The sequence below is a fragment of the Apteryx rowi genome, unplaced genomic scaffold (genome assembly GCF_003343035.1).
Source record: "Apteryx rowi isolate R43461 unplaced genomic scaffold, aptRow1 scaffold_691, whole genome shotgun sequence".
NCBI lineage: Eukaryota > Metazoa > Chordata > Aves > Apterygiformes > Apterygidae > Apteryx > Apteryx rowi.
The window spans coordinates 124,350-145,721 of record NW_020450973.1 but is presented as its reverse complement, the minus strand read 5'-3'; the positions used below and the strand labels follow the sequence as shown (position 1 = coordinate 145,721).

Here is a 21,372-nt window from a genome sequence, read left to right as displayed (position 1 = left end):
GGGGCCTGCCCGGCGGAGCGGGGCAAGCCCCGGCCCGCCGGCAGGAGCGGTGAAGGCTTCGGCCGGGAGGGCTGGCCCGCAGGAGGCGGCCGGGGACGTTCCGCAGTTTGGAGGTGGGTTTCTGCTGCCAGCGGGCGGCGAAGAGAGCCTCGCTCATAGATCTCCCTCCCTGAGGTGTTGTGAGGGTTTCAGTTGAGGCTCCGTACAGAAATTAAAAAAAACACACGAAGGTGACTTGCCCTGAGGGCAGCTACACCGCACACGGTAGATGCATCACGGCATTTGCCCCTCACGTTGTTCTTATAGCAAATGCAAAACCTGAAGAACATTTTCCTGAGGCTCGTTTGTGCTAGTGCCTGTCTTTTGTGGAATCACCATTTTTTGAGTCAGATCGATTGGATAATAGTTCGGGTTGGATGACATGAAGTAACCTTGCTACCCACTACCCTCTTTCAAGAAGGGATTCCCAGCTTGTCTTAGGGCAAAATTCTAGCAGAGTGCATGGTACGCTGCCAAGGCAGGACACCGAATGCAGCCATGTCAGTACATCAGATGAGGCTATGAATTAGTTCACCGATGAATTGATAGTTTTGAGTCACATAGTTGCTTTACAGAAGTGAGAATTGAAGAATGATAAGGAATCTTTGTTTTGGTTTTATTTTTATTTCAAAAATTGTAATGTTTTGCCTCATTTCTTAGTGCTGACTGTTGCTTAGTACCTGGTAAAATGGTTAGGTCCTCATCATGCTGACGTATTGTTGCTGATATACATCAGCATAAAGACTGTTGTTGATTGTTAGTGGACTTCATGAAAACAACATATTGATCATAAACCAGCTTTCTTTGTAGGATTCATTCTGGGTTTCATGTGCTTGGTATCTGTATCAACAATATTACACTTCAAGCAGGAAGAAAACAAAGTTCTTAAACATTTATTGCGTGTTCTGCATTGCTTGCCTGAACACTATTACTGTTAAGATCGTGTACTCTTCTCATTTATTACCTTTTAACTTAAAATGGAAATTTATTCTTCACTGTGGGTGACTGACATTACTTTATTGCCTTGTGCTTGTTAATTTCTCTATAAATAGTAATTCAGTCTTGAAAGAACTGAACAAACTGTTTTTCTTACAATTGAGAACTAAATTTGCATATTTTAAATATGGTTAATATCATCATAATTCATGGTATTATAGTTACCACTCAAAATAGAATGTTTTATTTTTCTCATTTCTTATGGATTTTCAAGGTATTGTTCCTGCTGACGCATATTGAGTTGTTACTGAAGCTGGTAACAACAAACATTTTCCTACAGCAAAAGAAAAAAGCTTTCTTAGCTTGTGGTCTAAACATTGACAGGAGGATTTATACAAGTGTATAGACACTGTTAGATAGACATAAACTTAGAAACCAAGCTGTTTATTGAGAAATAAGTCTCTCGGTACTCCTTTCCCTTAGCTGAATGAATCAGGAGCTTGCATACTGTCAGGCTGGAGAGGAACAGGTTGGACAGGGCCTACCAGGCATGCTTTTTAAATCCTAACCCATCTGACAGTGCAATGTTGTTAGCATTCTCACCTACTGTCTTTTCCAGCCTTTTCACTGCAGTTAGTCTGTCACCCACAGCAGAGGGCACTTATAATTTGATCAATAGCTACACCATTTTTACACTCTCCATATAGAGGAACTCTTCTTCAAACTTATACAAAGGAATTTGAACATGCATGGAAAGTTTTCTTTGTACTTCCTCCGCAATTAATTGGGTGAAGCGTCTCTCTAGTGTTGAGAATTGTAACAAAAGACTTTGTTGCATTGATACCAGAGAAGGAATGTTATTAATAGCTTTGATGTCTAGGAGTGAATAAAATGCAAGGCAAATAACAGGAGGTTTAAAAATGAATAAATCTGATTTGTTGTTATCTCAAACTCATAAGGATTGATTTTATAGTCCTTTAGCATATAGAGTTTGCCCCATGGAATAGCTGCAGAATAAAATCTCTGAGGGTTACAGCTGCCTATACCTCTTATTTAGAATACTCCAGGATGCTTATTTCTCCCTATTTATCAGATTAATGAAAAGTTTCTTCAGTTAGGGAATTTGGCCTATGTCTAGTAGCTGTTTGGTCTTGAGCAGCATGGTTAAGCGTTGCACATATTTTATCATAACAGTTCAGAAACTAAAATTAATACATTGTAATAAGGTGTCACATACTATAATAAAATTATTTAATACATGAATACCACATTTCTGTAATTCATTTCCATCTGTATTCTCAACAAAACAATACACAGCAACTAATACAAAATTTTTCTGAAGATTATCTCATTGTATTCGTACTCAGCTCCTCATATCTAAAGCTAAAGCTTCCAGTCCCCATAATTAAGACCCCCCTTCTTGAATGTGCTTGCAGTGATGTCTGGTTCTGATCCTGAGTAATCCTGTTGAAGCCATAACTACTATTTCTGATTTTAAAGTTGAACATTTGCAGGACTGAGATCACTTCAGCTGATATCTTTTTTTTTTTACAATTCCTTTTCTTTGGTCAACCAAAACTCCTAGTCTGGTTCTCAATTTAGTAATACAGACAGTTGTGTCACCCAGCTGACATGGAAATGGGAGAAATGTCTACAGAGACACAGCATTAGTGTATTTCTACATTTTGCTCTGGAGGAATGCTGAAGATAGTTTATCACTGCAACAGTAGTCAGGATAAAACAGCAGAGCTGTGTTGCTTCTAGCGCTATGCTAGAGTTTGCACAGGACTAGGACTTCTACACTGGAGTGAATTGTTCAGTAACTGACAAAATTTTAAAGGAAATTAGTTTGGTAATGTTTAGTACTTCTCCTAGGAATCAAGTATATCTTTCCAATATAATCCTAATCAGATTTTTTTCTTATGTTGATTTCCGATGGAATCAGATCTGTTGTATCATGGGGAGAGAGTGTGTGTGTCCAAAGAACTCTTGAGTGTGTTTGATTTCAGTCTAGTCTGACAGAGGTATACAGCTGTCAAAAGTAAGTTCCTGCAGGTTTTGTGAGACCTGAGGAGCTGTGAAGAGGAAACAAACTCCATCTGTGTCTTCAATGTGGGAAAAGCTGTGGCATAAATGAATACTTCATTAGACACCAGAGAATCTATGTAGACCAGAAAAATACCTTATAAATGCCTGAACAGTGGGAAAAGGTTTAATTCTTACAAACAGGCACCTCATGTTAGATCAGAAGGATTTGGGAGCTCATTAGTCCCCGTGCTCACTGAACTACTTGTAAGTGCCTTCTGCTTCCTTTGTCCTTGTTGCCATCACTTGGAAACCCTCTTCTTTATCACAACGAAATCTTGTCTCTTCCATTTGGTTAATAGTGAGATTTTTTATCTTTTAAAGAAGTTACTTTGAATTACCTGGTGCACAAATTAGGTATCAGTGAATTGAATATGTGGCAAATTGAGGCTATAAATGAAAACAACATTTCCGCAGATCTCAGCATATTTGCTAATGTACTATCTTATGTTTATTTTACTCTAGGTTGAAGAAATTAATACTCTTCACACTTTATTTGAAAGAGCGTATGAAGAAATGTCTTTAAATATTGCTTTTGAATATACCACATAATTCTGATTCCAGAAAATCATTTCTTCTTGTATTCTCTCTTCATCTTTGCTCACTCCAATAAGGAAGGTGAGTATCTGTCTCTTTTTTCAGTATTTCTTTCTTGCCTCCATTCTTTCTTGCTTATCTAGTATCAGAGAGACAATAATACAAATGGGACTTATGCTGTAGAACTTTTGCCCAGCACTGCTTTCTTAGTCCCATAGGCAAATCAGATTTTTTGGAAGGAATTATGGGAACTTAGGAAACAATGGAAGTACACAGTACAAGGGAAGATGGACTAAATTGTAGGTCACAATCTTTTAGCTCTTAAATTTGTAAGGTGATGTAAAAATCGTGTACAATCTTGTTCTAAAATAAAGTGTATAAAGACAGTTTCATGTTCCCTTCCCTCACAGCAACTGATCAGCTCATTATTGCTTACATCAGACAAATAACACTGTCAGCAAGTCGGATGGGTAAAATAATTTTTAGCTTGCATCTTGACAGGTATAGTGTAAGAAAGAACGTATTTTTTAATTGTCTTCTGTGTAATACACATCTGTTCTTTTGCTGGTCTGGGATCTTAAACAAACTTTTCCTTCCAAAAATGTATAGTTCTGTAAGTGCTGAAATTAATGGAGACTAGTTTCCTTCAGATATGACTCTCGTGGTTGACTAATTTTCTGATACACAAGGTGTGAGCCTTTCCCTTCATGGGAGTAGTTTATAGGCTCTCTCCTTTATTCAATCATCTGTTTTTATGAATGGTTGACTCTTTCACTCCGTAATCTCTCTGTCAGATCTAATGAAGGTCAATGAACAGATTCAGAAGTTACCGAGGAGGTGGAGGAGCAAGGACGTGTAATTCCCAGCCATGCACGCACAAATATATATATGCAGTATGAGGAGATATAACCTCAAAGCCTTGGAAGAGTTGTACTTCAGTATTCTTTGTGTCAGCTACTCCTTTACCCTATCAGGTCCTTGGTTAGATGTCCTGTAACATAATAATTTTCAACATGTGTCATATGTTAACAGAATTTCTGAGAGGATTTTGAAGCTTTTTTTTTTGTCTTTGTAGATTAATACATTAGTGTATGCTTGACACAATGGAGTCCATGCTGAATAAATTAAAGAGTACTGTTACAAAGGTAACGGCTGATGTCACCAGTGCAGTCATGGGAAATCCTGTTACCAGGGAATTTGATGTTGGCCGACATATTGCCAGTGGTGGTAATGGACTTGCTTGGAAGATATTTAATGGAACTAAAAAATCAACAAAACAGGTGGGTTGTCAAGTTGAGACATAAGTTTATAAGCGTTAGATATCATGCTGTTGTGCCACTTGCTAGGAAGCACTTAAAAACAAAATCCAATTGGGCAAACTAATGGTAAGGGCAGTATTATAAGTAAAATGAAATGAAGACACAAAAATTACTGAAATATAATGTTCTCAGCCCAGGTGATAGTCTTTTAAGCCTTTACTTTAAGCCTTCACTTCTAGAGAAAGAAGAGATTCTATGTTCATGGCATCCTATTCCTTCCAACCTCTCTGTTACAGCTGTTTCTGTGTAGAAGCAGATCAAGAATTATTCTGAGTTAAAACTGATCTGACAAGAAGAAAGAAATTTGTTTTAACTTGGATTAGTTTCCCAATTTGGGTTGCTTTGTAGCTTTTTTGGCAGTAGTACTGACTTTTTACAGTTTAAAATGATCACGATATCATTATTTGATCTCAACAAATGAGACAGTGTTATTTTTTTGCTCAACTACCACACAGAAATTGAGGGGTTACAAATGTTATTAGTCATGAGATACAGTAACAGAAATGCATGAGGGACAGAGGAGGCAGGTGTGGAGGACGAGTTCTGCGTTCCCTGTATTGGTTTCAGATCCATGTTGTTCCCTTTCAGAGCAATAACTCTGTTTCCTTAAATTGCTAGAGTTTAGAGCAGTGGTATACAAACTTTTGACTAACTTGAGGCCACATGTATAAATGGAGGTGGGATTATGACTTTGGAAAAAAGTTGGCCAGAAAAGGAGTTTGAGAGCTGCTGTTACAGAAAATGATTTTGTTGTAATGGATAAATGTGAAATGTCTTTTTTTCACCCTTGGAAAGGAAGTAGAATTTTCAGCAAGTAAATAGAAGAGTTAGTAAGTTATGTCCTTCAGTTAAACTTGCTGCTGAATGAGGTGACGTGGTGAATCAGCTTGCTACAGACGAAGAAAAAAGATGGATGCAAGGGAATAACTCTGGAAAACATATACAGTCTGTCAGATGGTAGGAAAATACACTGTAGCAAATGGAGAAGAAATATACTAAGCAGGATAAATAATCTGTGGTGAATGTGTGATCTGGTTGCCTCAGAATCTGAAAAATGTTAAGCAAGTGCTTTTGCCATGTTTTCAAGCACCTGTCCAGCTGTTCTAGGACACTATATATCTAATATTTACTGAATTTGCCAAATGTACCAGTTAGATTTTTTTTTTTCCAAATCTAACCACACACAGCAGATACAACATTAAAAGTGTGGTAATTTTAATAGTTTATATACAATCTCTGTGCACAATAAGTAATTGACCTGTAGTAGGTATAGCTTTGAGGATCTGGAGAGTTGTAGGAAGAGTTTCTTTCCCTGTGGCTAATTGACACAGCGCATGTAACTTGTTTCCCCTCCATCATGTTTTTCAAGCTTTGAACAGGTGTTCTGACCACTGATTTTGCAGTATTTTGAGTTCAGGTGTTATCACATGTCAACCTGCATTATCTCTGTAAACCCTGACTAAAATCTGTGCATCTATGTGCAGTCATCAGTCTTTAGAAATACAGTGGCAGTTGTATTGCAGGGGATTTTGTTTGGCTGGTGGTTTCACATGCAATTACCATTCATTATTAATGTTGCCAGTTAGGTAACATCATGTCAACATTCAGTCTGACATTGCAAAAGAAAACTACCCAGCATGACAGGCAATCTGTGTTGTATTGTATTGCTCTATATCTGTTCTTTACCTCCTGAACATTGTTTGGCAACATGGAAATGGCTGGCTGTAATTTTCCAAGTGATATTAGTCACTTTTGTAAAGTGTTGTACACATTTCCTGTATTGCAGACATAGATATCTAATTTGAAGGTACAAGCGCTTAGCTTTTTTCTCTATAGTAAATGTATATTGTGCGTTCACATGTAGATTCCTTAGTCATTTATCAGACAAGCAGGTTGTAGGAGCTTTGTTGCAGATTCACTTCATAATAACACAAGTAGTAATTTAAATTCTTGTAGCCAGATATAATGGCTAAACTTTGAGTTTTAATATTGTGGCAGTGGAACTGATCTGAACTCTTTTGTTCCCAGGACAAATGGAAGTCAGCTTTCTTAGAGAAGTTGGTCAGCTGAAGTTAGGATTTCAGTTTTGGATTAATTTGGCTCTGATTTTAAGTCAATGGGCAGTTACAAAAATTTTGTCTCTAGTGATAGTAGACATGTATATTTTATTCCTCTTTTCAGAGTTCCACCTGGTTCATGCCTTCTTGTTTTTCCTCGCTTCCTGAAGGTTTGCACATTTTTTTTAATGTGTGTTGTCTTTTCTTGCTTACTTTCTAGGTGACTGAATAACAGCATATCGGATTGTGAGGAAATTATATGCACGGGTGCATATGATTGTATGCAAAAATATGGACCTGTGTGCATTTTTGATGCCTTATGATAGCTGATTTGCTGTTTGATTTGCTGATATGCTATTTTGTTTGTTTGAAAGATTTATGAATCTTTCTAGTTATACTTGTGTACATGAAGTAACATGTGACTTATTTTGCAGTGTGTAGTTCTGCCCATCTTAGATTTGTTTGCTTAGTCTTTATGCATTTATACTTTCCTTGACTATGGTGGCGCTTGTCCTCTTTTGTGTTCAGAAAGTGCAATTGTAAAGAAACAGGATAAGATCACTTAAGACTGTTCTTGTCAGCAGCTCAGTTGTAAAAACTAGCAGAATTAAGGAGATATTGGATTGCACTTCTGTAGTGTTACAGTCTTGTTTAGTTCATATTATGCTAGAACTTAATATATTAATAGTAGGTAAATCAGCTCTTTGTTGTTTTGGCTATTGTACATATAGTCTGTCTGAAATTAGTATTTCCTATTATGCAAGCTTTAAAGGCTAATTTGTTTCAAAACTGAAATGTTGTGTTATATACCTTAGGACTGAAATTAACAGATGGAAGGTAGGATTATAAAAAAAAAAGGCAAAATTCTGAAAAAAAAAACCACAAAAAACTGGAGGAAGATCTTCTCTGGCAAAAGACCAGAGTGATACTGGAATGCTATCCAATATTTTAATTCAGAGAATATTTTGCTTTGCATAGTAGGAGGTTTTGGTAAAACATCATGTGTTTGCATATTGAGTTGTGTTTGATTGTTCTTAAAAAAAAAAAAAAAAAGAGTGAGTGCATATGGGAAAAATAGATAACAAATATAAAAGACAAAACAAATATAAAGTTTCTAAAATCAAGCACTCTGACTGCTACCTTAAGATTTCCTTTGCTTTTATGTTTATGACATAGTCTTTAACAACTGGTCGCGTTTAATTTTTTTCCACAGGAGCACTACGTCTTTCAGTTTACAGGATAGATGGTGAATGGCAGTTACCCAATATATTGTGGATTTTTTTTTTCCTTATTGTTCTATTTTTAATCTCTGGCGTTATTACTCCACACTATTCAAAATGTGCTTGAAAATAGACCAGTTGGGCTTCTGTGATATTTATTGCTATAGTGCCTGAATGTTTTACAAGTATTTTTAAAATACTTCCTCAATATACATTGAGGTGGATAGGAAGAAATATTGCTATTATCATTACATTTTTACAACTTTCAGAGACTTTAACCTAAAAATATTTTCTATTTTGGTTTGCATCTTTACATCACACAAACCCAGTGTGTTCCTGCAGTTTTTGTATGGCTTACCTTTCTCGTGGTAGCAGGAGAGAAAGCATGGCATGACTTCCCTGGTCACCTTTTTCTGTTTAGGAGTAGAGGACATCAGGAGCTAGAATGGAAGTGATGGGGCACAGCTTGCTTATACGCACCAAGGATAAGTGTAGTATTTATATTTTCTGTTCCCTGGTCATGGCCCATGTTGACGGACATCAGCCGTATTTCTTTTTCCCTGACTGAGAGCAGAGTGGGACTTGTTTTTATATACACTTTTCACTATTTGCCTTCTTAAGGTTTGGGATTTTTTTTTTTTTTTTCCTAGCGGTGGTATTGGATGAGATGGGAGTAGTGTTTTTGCTGTCTCTTTGGTTTGTAAGGTGTTTGGCTGAGTAGGTAAGGAGATCTGGTTCAAGCTGTCAGTGTTAGCAAGTCTCCAGAACAGGTGTCCGTTTTGTAAGGAGCGCAGATCCCACATGAAGCAGGATTGGAAATGAGCTTGGAGGAAAACTGCCCAAAGAAACCAGGAAAAGGAAATTGGGCTGTTTAGTGATTAATACTGCAGGGAGACAAAACTTTTATAAAGAGGTGACATAGTGGATGCCAGGTCTTAAGGACAGTGGTCAACACCCATCCACTGAAATAGATGAGCACAAAGAGAACTGATATATACTTTTCTGTTCAGGGCCTGATGGTATTACAGATGGCTTAGTACAATTACAGCCTAACTAAACCGTGTCCCATGTCTTGCATGGTGTGGACAATTTTTACTCCTGTTTGCGCAGGTGCCAGCATTTCTATTAGTTGCATGCAAAGCATTTAGAATGACATTTAGTTGCTTGGTAAGAGGATTGGCAAATTTAAACACTGCTCTTTTCATTGATTCATGTTAAAAATTCTAAATTCTTGGCAGTAACTACAGATGATTTCTTTAACGACTTTATCTTGGTAAATATTATATGGTGCACATCATAGTATACAACTATCTCATCATCGTTACTGAGCTTTATTTTTCTGACATCTTTTTGAAATAAAGCACTGTTTAATTAAACATGTAAGAGGTGAGGCACAAGGTGTGGATTAACTTGTGTTTGTGACACAACTGAGGTTTAAACTTAGATCTCTTGACTGGCCAGTCTAGTGCCCTACGCACTTGTCGCTACTTCTTAACCTAATTTTGGTAGTGGAGCTACCAAAATTCTGTGTTGAAACAAGAGCATGTTGAACAAGGTGTTGAACAATTTACTTCCTATCACATCATGAATGGAAATTTTTATCTTTAAAGATAATGGTTGTTTTGTTCCTAATTTTTCACTTGCTTTGTTGAGAGCAGTTGTAATTTTTTATATTTCAGTCTCTGTATGCTAAATTTATTTTTATATTACAAAGCTGGAATTACGAGACAAGAATTTAAGTAACAAGTAGTTGTCTGCAGGAGGAAGCTACTTTTTTTTTTTTTTTCTCCTTTTCCAAACCTTTCAAACCTGTGAAATGAAAAATACAAAGCGGAAGCTCCCCTAGAGCTTTCTGTAACAAAGTATTAACTTTGTATAAATCTTTTCAGGCCTTCATCTTGGTTGGTTTCCACAAAGGTAATTACTTCCCCAGCAAATGGAATCCCTATGAGCCACAGTGAGCAGCCCTCCTTTTCAGGGCTGAATATCAGGATGTGCAAAACAGAAAAGGAGAAACAAGAATAATGTGTTCATAAACAAAATTTGACAGGGTTATTTGGTCCGTGCAGCAGAAAATCCTAAAAGCTTTTTAATGTTTCCAGGTGTGTTATATGGTTTTAGTAATTATTGTGCAATAGAGATGGTGTGTTCTAGGCCCCATATTTCAGCTATCTCTTGGTTCTTCTTCTGTACAAAAATTTCTGGTGACTTATGGAATTTAAAATGTTATATTGTTGATGTCAAATTCTGCATATAAAAATCGATGTTGGTTATGGTATTTAATAACCCATTTCAGAATGCCTTATTTAAGTTATTAATATCAGAACACATTTAACATTTTAATATGCACAAGCAGAGACTGTGATGGCTGTATGCTTTTTTCTTACATCAGAAGTGTTACGTGAAAATGAAGATATTGAAAGCAAATTGTCACACAGTTCAAATTAATTTTGATTCTTGAAACTCCACAATTATATTATAAATTGTATTTGCACCCGTAAAATCAATGTGACAGCAATCATTTTCACACCTTGAATACTTTTATAAAACTTCATATACAGATAAATATGTAAGCTAATTTTGGAGATGTAGAAGTTCTGTCAAACCTCAAACAACGCGTGCAGGACTGCAGCAAACACTGACAGAACTTATTTGTAGCTATCATAAAATATTCAAAATGTAGTTGAGGTCCCAAATTATCTGATTTAATTATTCACATTCTGATACTTTTGACTTATCATTAAACAGAAATTCTTTCAGAAGTGCTGTATAAGTTTGAGATTTTGTTGTTGGCCACTTATTGCTGAATACATTCACACTTTGTACTGAAAAGTGTGTATTTTTAAAATAGTGGGTAAAACATGTATTTGCCACCCTCTGTGACTGTTTTCTTTGTGTCAGTGTTAATGTTTGCTCCATCACACTTAAAACTGGAACAGGGAGCTGACTTGTATACAAGCAGAAAAAAGGTAGTTAGTTGAGTTAGTTGTAGGCATTCACTTGCTGAAAAACATAAACCAATTTTTGTGTGTCGGAGTGAATTTCTTTTTTCTATAGCCAATTTGTGGATTTTTTTTAAATCAATAACATAAATATTCCTGGGAGATTTCAGTTAGAGTAACGGTTATAAAATGTGCCGTACAAGAGCATGGGTTTCCTCTTGGAACTGAAAACTGTGTACTGCCATATTATTGTCTACTAGTTTCCAACATTTTTATATATTATTATTCATAATCTTGTTGTAGAAATATAAGAAAGTCTCAGTTTTGTTTCGTGATAGAGTTTTAAATATCTTTTTTCTTCAGAGATAGAAGATGGTTAGCTTCCAGAAGTATCAGCTCCTTCACTAGTTTATTTTGGCTGATTTCTTTACGTCCTCCCTTGAAACAACTCCAATTGATTTCTCTTTCTTTAATGGCTTCCAAGATGCTGCTGTAATCTCATTGTTATTTCATATCCACTCTGTAATGTCTAAATTTCATATAAATTTCTCAATTTCCTCCCACTCCATTTGCAGAAGTTGATTGGAAATGCTATTTCCTCCAGGACTTCTTTTAACACGTTCCATCATATTAAAAAATATATATATTATTTTATCATGTGAACAGTCTGATCAGATTAATTGATTAGTCAGACACTGTTCTTTGACTATAAATTCTCTCTCATGAAAGTCTAGTTTAATATAGATTGTACAGGCTTGGAACAGAAGACTAAGACAGGGTCTAGTTTAATAAAGCACCATTTATACATATATTATATATATATGTTTAATGCTAAATGAATGCATATATCCTCAGAATATTTTAATTGTTCATAGTTAACATAAATGCTCTCATTTGCCTAAAATCAAACTAATTTTTTTTTGGAGAAGTGTGCATCTGTGCGTATGTAACTGTGTATAGGCTTTGCTTTTTGGCATTGCTATACTGAGTAAATTTTGTTGCTTATTTCTAGGAAGTGGCTGTTTTTGTCTTTGATAAAAAGTTGATAGACAAGTTTCAAAAATTTGAAAAGGATCAGATTATTGATTCTTTAAAACGAGGTGTTCAACAGCTAACCAGGCTTCGACACCCTCGGCTACTTACTGTTCAACATCCATTAGAAGAATCCAGGTAAGTTGTAGTAAAATTGAGAACAGACATTCTTAATCATTGTTTTGTTAATGGATCTAAAATATCTGGAGCATTTAGCACATACATCTAATGAGGTTCAAGTTTACTGTTTTTGCTCACATGAGAATAGTGTCCTTTCCACTATCAGGGTTTTTTTTTGCAAGCTGTAGAATGCGTTCCTGGTGTAGATCTAATCCATAATGTATTGCATGGTCTTAGTCCAGGTGCAACTATAAGACTACACATCTCTTACAATATGAAAATTTGGTAGTTCAATTAATTTCACTTTTAAAGAACTCTCTTTCAAAGACAGATTGTTTTCTTTCAAAAGGTTGTTCATACATTTATTCCACTTATGAGATATATGTACTTCATGCTCCTGAGAATGGAGATTTTTGGTAAACCATGTCTATTGTGGCCACATAATGTGTTCTAAAGGTCCTCAAATGCCAAACAAGGGAGACAAAATGCAGTGTATTTTTGTAGTGCTTATTTGATTTATGTAAGATTGGTCACTAGGCACAATAGTGGGTTTTTCTTATGGATTTATTATTCAACTCTAGCAATGACAGCACAGCACTAAAATCAAACAAAATGTTTCATGTTGAAGCAGATATTTCTTGATCTTACTGAGGAAGGTCATGAAGGTTTTCAGGTTCTGCCTACAAAGTGGTGTTTTTAAAAGGTAACCTAATCAATCTTTGCATACATTGCCTTTCAGAATTCTACATTTTTGGTTAATTCTGTTAATCTATATGTTTCCAAATGTACCTAAGATAGTTTTGTCTTGGTTTCTAGGAGCCAAAAATACTGTGAGAATACATCTGTCTGTGCCGTGCCTACTTTGGGAAAGATTTCTTTCATCAAATGACACTTGCTTATTCATATACATCTCTCCTCCAGTTCTAAACACATTTTGCACTAACAAGGGTTCAAAGTTGTCATTAGCCCTTTGGTTCTGTGTACCCCTCACAAAAGCCTAAGTCAGAAAAGTTAGGTAATTGAAAACAGCTTTCAGTACAGTACAACAATAAATAACTATTACAGGCTAAATGGCCTAGAATCATCTTGATTTTAGCTTATGCTGGTGAGTCCCAGAATACATCCCAGGTTTCTTCCTAAAATTTCACAATATTTCAGTTGACTGAGCAACTTCATCTGTACCTATTTTACCCTAATTCTACTCTGCAGAAGAAGAGGCTAAGATTCATATCTTGGATTGTTAAGAAAGCTTTGGTGTTCTTTTTGCAAAGAATTTAAGCTTTTAAGTAAAATAAACACATTAGTTATGTCAGAGTTCTTGCTGACATGTTTTTAGTAAGGCCCTGTGCTTCGTTCTGATTGCTCCCCTTTCCATCCTCAGCACCCTCTCTGTAGGACCATCCCTCGCCCCAAGCCTATCCAGTGGCTTGCTGTGCCAGAAACGGCTGTAATGCTATTTGGGGAGTGCATAAAAGGAGGGTTTGGTCTGACTGTGTATCAGTGTGCAAGAGTGTTGTAAGATAGCTACATGTCTTTAGCATTTCTGAGGGTCTTTGCAAAATGCTTATCTCTTGAAGAAATCAGTCACGGGCTCCTTCTGGCTAGACTGTACCAACTTTTTTTTCTTTTTTTGTGTTTGTCTCCAAAATAATATACAATGGTGTTGAACTGCTTGCAAGTCACTAAAAACAGAATAAGTATCTAGGTGGTCGTGCAAAAGAAAGTGAAAAGTGCTCACCTGTGTGATAGATGAATTCTGTGGTTTCATTTGTGTATCTTCTACCACATGTTTTTCTTTCTCTTCTAATTTGGAGTCTTCCAAACTTTGCATTCGTCAGTGAGCTGGAGGAACCATTTAATGTTCTTTGGCCTTTTATTCCCTTTTTGTGGGGCAAAGGAATACCTGGTATGCCTGCCCAGCTGCAGTAGATATTACAGGCCATACCATTCTGACTCCAGTGTGTAGACACCTTTTCCACTATTAACAGAAATTTTCTACTCAAAATATTATAAATATGTTTTATATAAACATTCTATATGATTTATGCATATTATTTTGTATACATTTTACATGTAATAATATATGAAATGCATAAACACTTTGTATTTATACTAAATATTGACTATAAATATATCTATATGCACAGCTTGTCTTCAATTCCCTTAACAGCACAGATGAGTAATATTATTCTATATTTAACTTGTTATTGGAGAAAAGAATAAAAAGCCAAATCTATTCATAATGTCATTGCTACCTATTTAAAAAATGAGTAGTGTGAAGAGTCCCAAATATTTGATTTACTAGATGGTCCATCTGTTACAGTTTTTCCCAAAGCATATGCATTTTTTGCAACCACTTTTCTTTTTAACTTGTTTTCTTTTTATTATGTTACTCTGAATGTCATTTTGATGTTATTCAGGGAACTGTTAAAGATGCTGCGGTGTATGACTGACTCAGTTCCTCCAATGTTGATTTGCTTTAATTGGATTTGCCCCATCCTTCTGTTACTCTTGCTTGGATCTTTATTTAATTAGCTCCCAAAGTAAAAAACAACAAGCTCTTTTTCATACCCCACAACAACAGCGATCAGAGAATTTGTGTTTTGAAGACCAGTGATAGTTGTTTCCTAGGTGTTTTCTATCATCTATGCCTTAACTATAGCTAAATCTATAAGCTCCGTGGTAAAGTTAAAGTAGAATTAACAAATGAAAGACTGTCATTCTGTGCTCTGATTCTTCCTTGCGATTAGTACAAAACTGAATTTTATAGGCGTAGGTCTATTAATAAAAACATGGAAGAGGTGGAGTCAATAAAATGGTAGGGAGGAAGCCAAGCAGAAGTTTGCTAGGTTGGCTGACATTTATGAATCAACAGATTTTAATTTTCAGTTGTTTTTCCTTCAGAAAGGCAGTTGATAAAATTAAAGTTGTCTCTCTTAATTTGGGTGAGTAATAAGAAGCTTACATGTTTCATCAGCTTTTTTTTTTTTTAGTTCAAAGAACAGGCTTGTTAATTAGTGAGATATATAAAAACTAAGTGATAGATTTATGCTGAGGTGTGTCTTCTGTGGTATTTTTAAGGAACGAGTGAAAAGTTAGGCATCTGTCTTTTTGCCTATAACTTCATTATTCAGAAATATACCCATATTACTGTTATTAGGTGTCAGTTTTCCATGTTCCTACAGGGAAATGTTTTAGTGTTCTCATATGAAATATTCATTCTTAAACCAGGTATGTGTGCTGTCATCCATGTAATGCTTTCTTCAAAAAAGCCCTTTGAAACATTTGAGATGTGAGGTGCAGTGACGGTCTAGGGCCTTCAGTGCTGTGCAGACCAGTTTGAAGGATGTGGATGTAAGGAATGGCTCTGTCTGTGCGACATGAAATTTGTAGCACTGAGACATATATTTTTTTCAGGACTTGAAGATTTGAAATTTTGAAGTTTTTTTTTTTTTTTTTTTTCTGTACAATCAGTCTGCTGTATGTTTGGAGGTTTGGTTTACTTACACTTTTCAAACGTTAATAAAAAAAGCCATAAAACAAGACCTATTCTTTTTGAGGAAGAAGACAGCAGTTAAAAAAAAAAAAAGTTACTTCCATAGGCAAATTGCAGTTCATACAACAACTATATTCATTTATGTGCCTCTTGTTCTTTCATTTGCAAAATAAAGGAATATTCGGATACTAACTTACATTTTATTAGTTAGACATATTATGTCTAACACAGTAAATGTTGATTCAGTTTTAGCCACAGCTAAAAGCCTGATCCTACAAGTTATAATGATAGTAAGAATTATATGTTTGATATTACTGGCTCAGGACAAGAATAATGTTGTTTTGTAAAAATTTTTAATGAAGCATTATGTGCATCATTAGTGATGTGAATTTTAGAGAATGAAATAACCTACTCAAGCTGATTTCTATATTCTAAGATTGTTTATTTCAGATATCTATAGATCGAATATAATAATACTTATTATAATTATACAAAACATGACATATAACATGTTCTTAGGTAACACCAAGTGTACTGGCCTTGTCTAATATGACATCTCTATGGTTCTTCATTGACAATCAAGAGATTTATTGTATTTATTTACGAGCAGTGTTTTTTATCTGTCTCCTCTATAGAGATTGCCTGGCATTTTGTACAGAACCAGTCTGTGCAAGTTTAGCTAATGTTCTTGGCAGCTGGGACAACCTACCTTCTCCTTTACCATCCGACATTAAAGAATACAAACTTTATGATGTGGAGACCAAATATGGCTTGCTTCAGGTATTGCACAGTTGTCCTTACAATTTTCATGTGCTTTTAGTGTTAATCATAGTTTTACAAAGTTTGTCCTGTCTGCCTATAGTAAATGAAATTATTATGAGGTGAGAGATGACAGTGCTCTGATCATTGAACTATAAGAAAGGATGACTATTGGGTACTCTAAGTTGCTATTTTTGCTTATTTTGACATGGAAAATAAGAAAATAAATTAATTCTTTTATTCTATATAAATGAATTCTGTATAAAAAGAATTGTTACATTTCACCCATCCCTTATTTCTTCTTCCTTTCTAACAAGAGTAAAGATATCTCCTTCTCTCTAGAGCTTGTTGTTTCTTTACTTCTTTTAATCTTGAAGTTGATGGCAAACTTCAACATGCTCTTTTCTTTTTCCTTCTCATTCATTCCCATAAATACCATGCACAGAATGTAGGCCCTGTTTCCTTTTTATTTTTTCAAAGTGGATTCTTTTCCTCACCTTTACTTTCTAGCTTCCTTTTACTACTTCCACTGCTCTTCCGCATAATTGGAAAGCCTTCTTGTTGCCTTCCTCCTTGCTTGTAAATGTGCAGTGATGCAGAGGTCTCTGCTTCCTCCTTTATCTTAGTCCCCGCTTCATTTTTTGAAAAGACCAGAACTATCTTGTTTTTGATTTACTCTTTATGTAAAAATAAACAGCATATGGCCTGTGCTACAGCTACTGTCACTCCCATTTGTGAGTCATTTCTGTACTTTACCCTCCAGGGAGAGGAACAATAACTCTCTGATTTTATTTGGTGAATATTTTATTCATCTTTGGAAAACTTTTTTTTTTCTTATGCTATGATAGCTAATCTGCATTGGTAATCTTATCTGCTGATTACCCACCTTTATATAATTTCCTTCATACATAATTTTTAAGACATAGTCTAAAATTGATGATGAAGAATTGCTTCTTAGCTAACTTTTCTATTTAACCATGACCACAGGAAAAAAGGCTGTAATGGTAACAGAAATTTTGTAAATGTCTGATGGCATGTTTAGGGAAAGAGTTAACCTGAAAGAATAATTTTTTTATTAACAGGTTTCTGAAGGTCTGTCCTTTTTGCATAGCAGTGTGAAAATGGTCCATGGGAATATTACACCTGAGAATATAATTCTAAATAAAAGCGGAGCATGGAAAATTATGGGCTTTGATTTTTGTATCCAGTCAACAAATCCATCTGAACAGGAGGTAATAGATCTTTATATTTGTCTTCTTGAAATTTCAAATTCAGATCCTTGTCTGAAACTGGTTTCATGAACTTCAGTTTCAAGACAGAATCATTTATTTAATGATTACCTCTGTATTTTCTGGCAGGAAGGATGTTGAAGTGCTACTTTTGGTCATTACAAAAAATGAGCCAGAGCTGACTCAGTAGACTTAAAATAGACTAGTGATAATTTCAGGCAGATACAGAAGCCTGGGCCAGTTCTTCTGCTCACCTGCATGTTGGCTGATATGCACAGCTCCCTGGTTTAGTCTCTTCCATCCCCTCAGTGCCTTGTTGCTAACTCCTAAAGGGAATGCCTATCATAACTCATGTTTCCCTCTTACAGCAGAGTATTTTAACATTTACATTACAGTTCTCAATTTTAATAAACAGGCTTAACTGCATGAGCTAATTAATCTATGCTACAGACAGAGATTCTTCCAGTTTTGCCTTATTCCATTTCCATTTCAGTCATAATTGAGTTTGAGTGGATTGATTATTTTTTGCTGCCTGAGTCTCTTATTTGAATTGTTCTTTAAAAATCCCTAATCAGTGTGCTTTCTTTTACTGTTCTCTTTGTAGCCAAAATTCCCTTGTAAAGAATGGGATCCAAACTTGCCGTCCTTGTGTCTTCCAAATCCTGAATATCTGGCACCAGAATATATTCTCTCTGTGAGCTGTGAGACAGCCAGTGATATGTACTCTCTAGGAGCTGTTATGTATGCAGTATTTAATAAAGGGAAACCAATTTTTGAGGTCAACAAGCAGGATATTTATAAAAGTTTTAGCAGACAACTGGATCAGGTATTTGCTCTATTTGTAAATGTTCTACATTGATTTTTCATATTTAAAAAGTAGTTGGTTTAAAATAGGTTTAAATTTTTAGAGCACAGTGTCAGTGCTCCAACATAAACAATCCTATAATGATAACTTACCATGCATGCCGTCTTTATAATAAGAAAAAAATAAATGCTAGCAAAATAAGGGAAATAAGAATATGTATAGAGGAAGTTATGTGTACCAACTTTATCAGCTATGAAGTTGATTTCTCACCTAGTTTCCTTGTACCCCTGTGGAATGCTGTGCACATGGGATAAATACGTTATCTGTGAGTAGGACAAACAGCATCAGACACAAGGCAATGAATGACCAATGTAAGACTGGAGGAGATTGCAGAGATTAAAGTGATTCAGTCACTGACATTGTGAATGTTATCCCCCTAGCTAGCAGTAAGTTATTTCATGTTCTTTGTGGACTATGAATATTAACAGAAGAGAGTTACTTGAAACAGCTGACATCATGTACATTTGTGTGCAAGTTTCCTTCATTGTAACTTCTTAGGGTGTCCATTGCCTTAATCACATATACTGCATTTTCATGTGTATAACTGACATCTCAGTTATAACCTGTACCTCTTTTAAAAAAAAGTTTCCTGTGTTCTCCAAAAACCTGAACACAATTAGAAGTTGGGAGTAGGGGGATGTGACCAGAAGCAGGTATTCTGTTGGGGGACAGAGGGAAGACTATGAGGGACCAGAAGCAAGTGGGTTATAAATGGGGAGAAGGGAGGGATATTAAAGGTGTGGGTTGGGAAGCCATCAAGAAGACAAAGTATAGCCCTAATATATATTGGAAATAGTTATATGCAGGATTTTCTGACTTCATGGTGCATGTGCTTAAATTACTTATGCAGCTGAGCCGTTTAAGCTCCAGTACTCTTCAGAATATACCGGAAGAGGTGCGTGAACATGTAAAGCTACTCTTAAATGTAGCTCCAGCAGTAAGACCAGACGCAGATCAAATGACTAAGGTCAGTTCATGGAAAATACAGTAGCTATAGGAAAGAGGGAAGTAGTGTTTGATTTGTAGAAACAATAGAGCTATTTTTAATTTTTTTCCTGTTAATCCTTTTAGTTGAAATGTAAATATGTTTTGAACTTCTTTGGAAATAATGATGTTAGCTGATGTCAAAAGTTGTTGTCCTTGCGTTGACCTTTATTCTATTAATATGAAGAAGGGTGTGCTGAAACAGAGTTTAGAACGGTCACAACGCAAAAGTATTTTGTTGCTTTCCAATACAGTTGGAGTATTTTCTGCACTACATTTTTATACAATTCACTCTTTAAACCTGTATTGGAAGGATATTAAAGCCATGAAATGACAAAGGTCAACATATGTAAAGATGACTTTTGGCTTATTGTTTTCGGTATATTCTTAAATATGCAGAAGAATAACTTAAAATATATTTGGAGCATACTTGTCATAATGAAGCCAAAATTAATTGCAAATAGTAAATTTAAGTTTTAATTTGACTAACTCTTCCTCCACTTTCCTATTTGAAAGTAGAACTTAAAAGCATGATCCTTCTTTTGTCTTATATCTTGTTTTCTCATAGCTGATAGTATTTCAGGTTCCTGCTTATAGACTTGCTTAGCTAAGAATTTTCTTCTTTTCCTGTCATATAAAAAGATTATATACAGAGAGAGAAATCAGTATCTTAGCAGTTGGAAGAAATAGTGAGTGTAGAAGGGAGGGAGTACAGGTAATGATTTTGCTAACGTATATTCTGGAAGATGGGAAGTGGGGAAATCAGCAAATGTTACTCAGATGTCAGCTCACTTGTCTGAGGGATTACAACAACCAAAAGTGGAAAGAGTTGTATATTAACCACTATTGTTACATAAAGATCAGGTTAATCTCTTTAGACTGAATTGTAGGGTAGAGATATTTGAATTTGCTTGAGTACTAAAAGTAGTCTGTCAAGGCCAGCATGACATAAGCTAATATGGAGCTTAACATGGGCAAATTTACCTTGCTAGTTTTAACTAGAGTGAATTAGCCTATGTAGAATTCCATGCTGTCATGGTTAGACTCCTTTTGGTATGTGATCTAGAATATAGAATTAAGTAGATTCTGTTAATAGATTAACAGAAGAAGAAGAAGAATAGATCTTAATAGATTCTGTTCTTCTGTATTGCCCTACGCCAGCCCACCTCTCTTTCTGCCTGATAGCAGAGCTTCTTTATGTTTTTATATCTTTGCTCTTTGCACAAGTTTTTCAACTGGAAACAAGTGTGGTCTGAGACCATGCTCTGTCTCTAACCATTGCAAGTCCATGAGGTTTGATATATCCCTCCTTCAAATGGAGAATGAGAAAAAAGGAGGAATCTTACCCATGCAAGCTGTCAAATGTAAAACTTCATTCCAGTCTACGTAGGTCTGAGATAGACGCTCTTCTGTTCTTTGCTTTCAACTGCTAACTGAAAGCTGAATAAGCAAGGGATTTTAGATAAATAGTCTTGGCATCAACATGCATATTTAGCAATCCTTCATCAAATCATTGATGAAAGATTGCTAAATCCATCAGTATTACTCCATCAGTATTACTATGATACACCACTGCTATAGATGAACCCCTGGTGTTTTATTCATGGCATGTTTATAAACCCAGTCCAGGTATACATTGTTACACAATACTTAAGCCCTGTGCCATCTTTGCTGCCAACTGGTGATGCAGCTGAAGTACAGTAATGCAAACACGGGTCAATAAATGAAATATATTATATACATGTGGGCCTG

General features: G+C 35.6%; 1 protein-coding gene across 5 annotated transcripts in view; it reads left to right on the top strand.

The window, feature by feature from the left end:
- Positions 1–94: 94 nt before the first annotated feature.
- The window catches only part of SCYL2 (SCY1 like pseudokinase 2), a 41,000-nt gene continuing 19,722 nt past the window's right edge, over positions 95–21,372 (top strand). Inside the window, exons 1-8 of one of the 5 annotated variants that reach the window (XM_026086375.1) lie at positions 95–113; positions 3,526–3,678; positions 4,673–4,877; positions 12,148–12,305; positions 16,419–16,563; positions 17,625–17,774; positions 18,376–18,597; positions 19,487–19,603. In XM_026086375.1, the coding sequence (XP_025942160.1) occupies positions 4,689–4,877; positions 12,148–12,305; positions 16,419–16,563; positions 17,625–17,774; positions 18,376–18,597; positions 19,487–19,603 (981 nt within the window). In that variant the 5' untranslated portion in view covers positions 95–113; positions 3,526–3,678; positions 4,673–4,688. Of the gene's footprint in view, positions 114–3,192; positions 3,268–3,525; positions 3,679–4,672; positions 4,878–7,097; positions 7,144–12,147; positions 12,306–16,418; positions 16,564–17,624; positions 17,775–18,375; positions 18,598–19,486; positions 19,604–21,372 lie in introns of those variants that run through there. The other 4 variants (XM_026086374.1, XM_026086378.1, XM_026086376.1 and 1 more) reach the window with 4 other exon arrangements.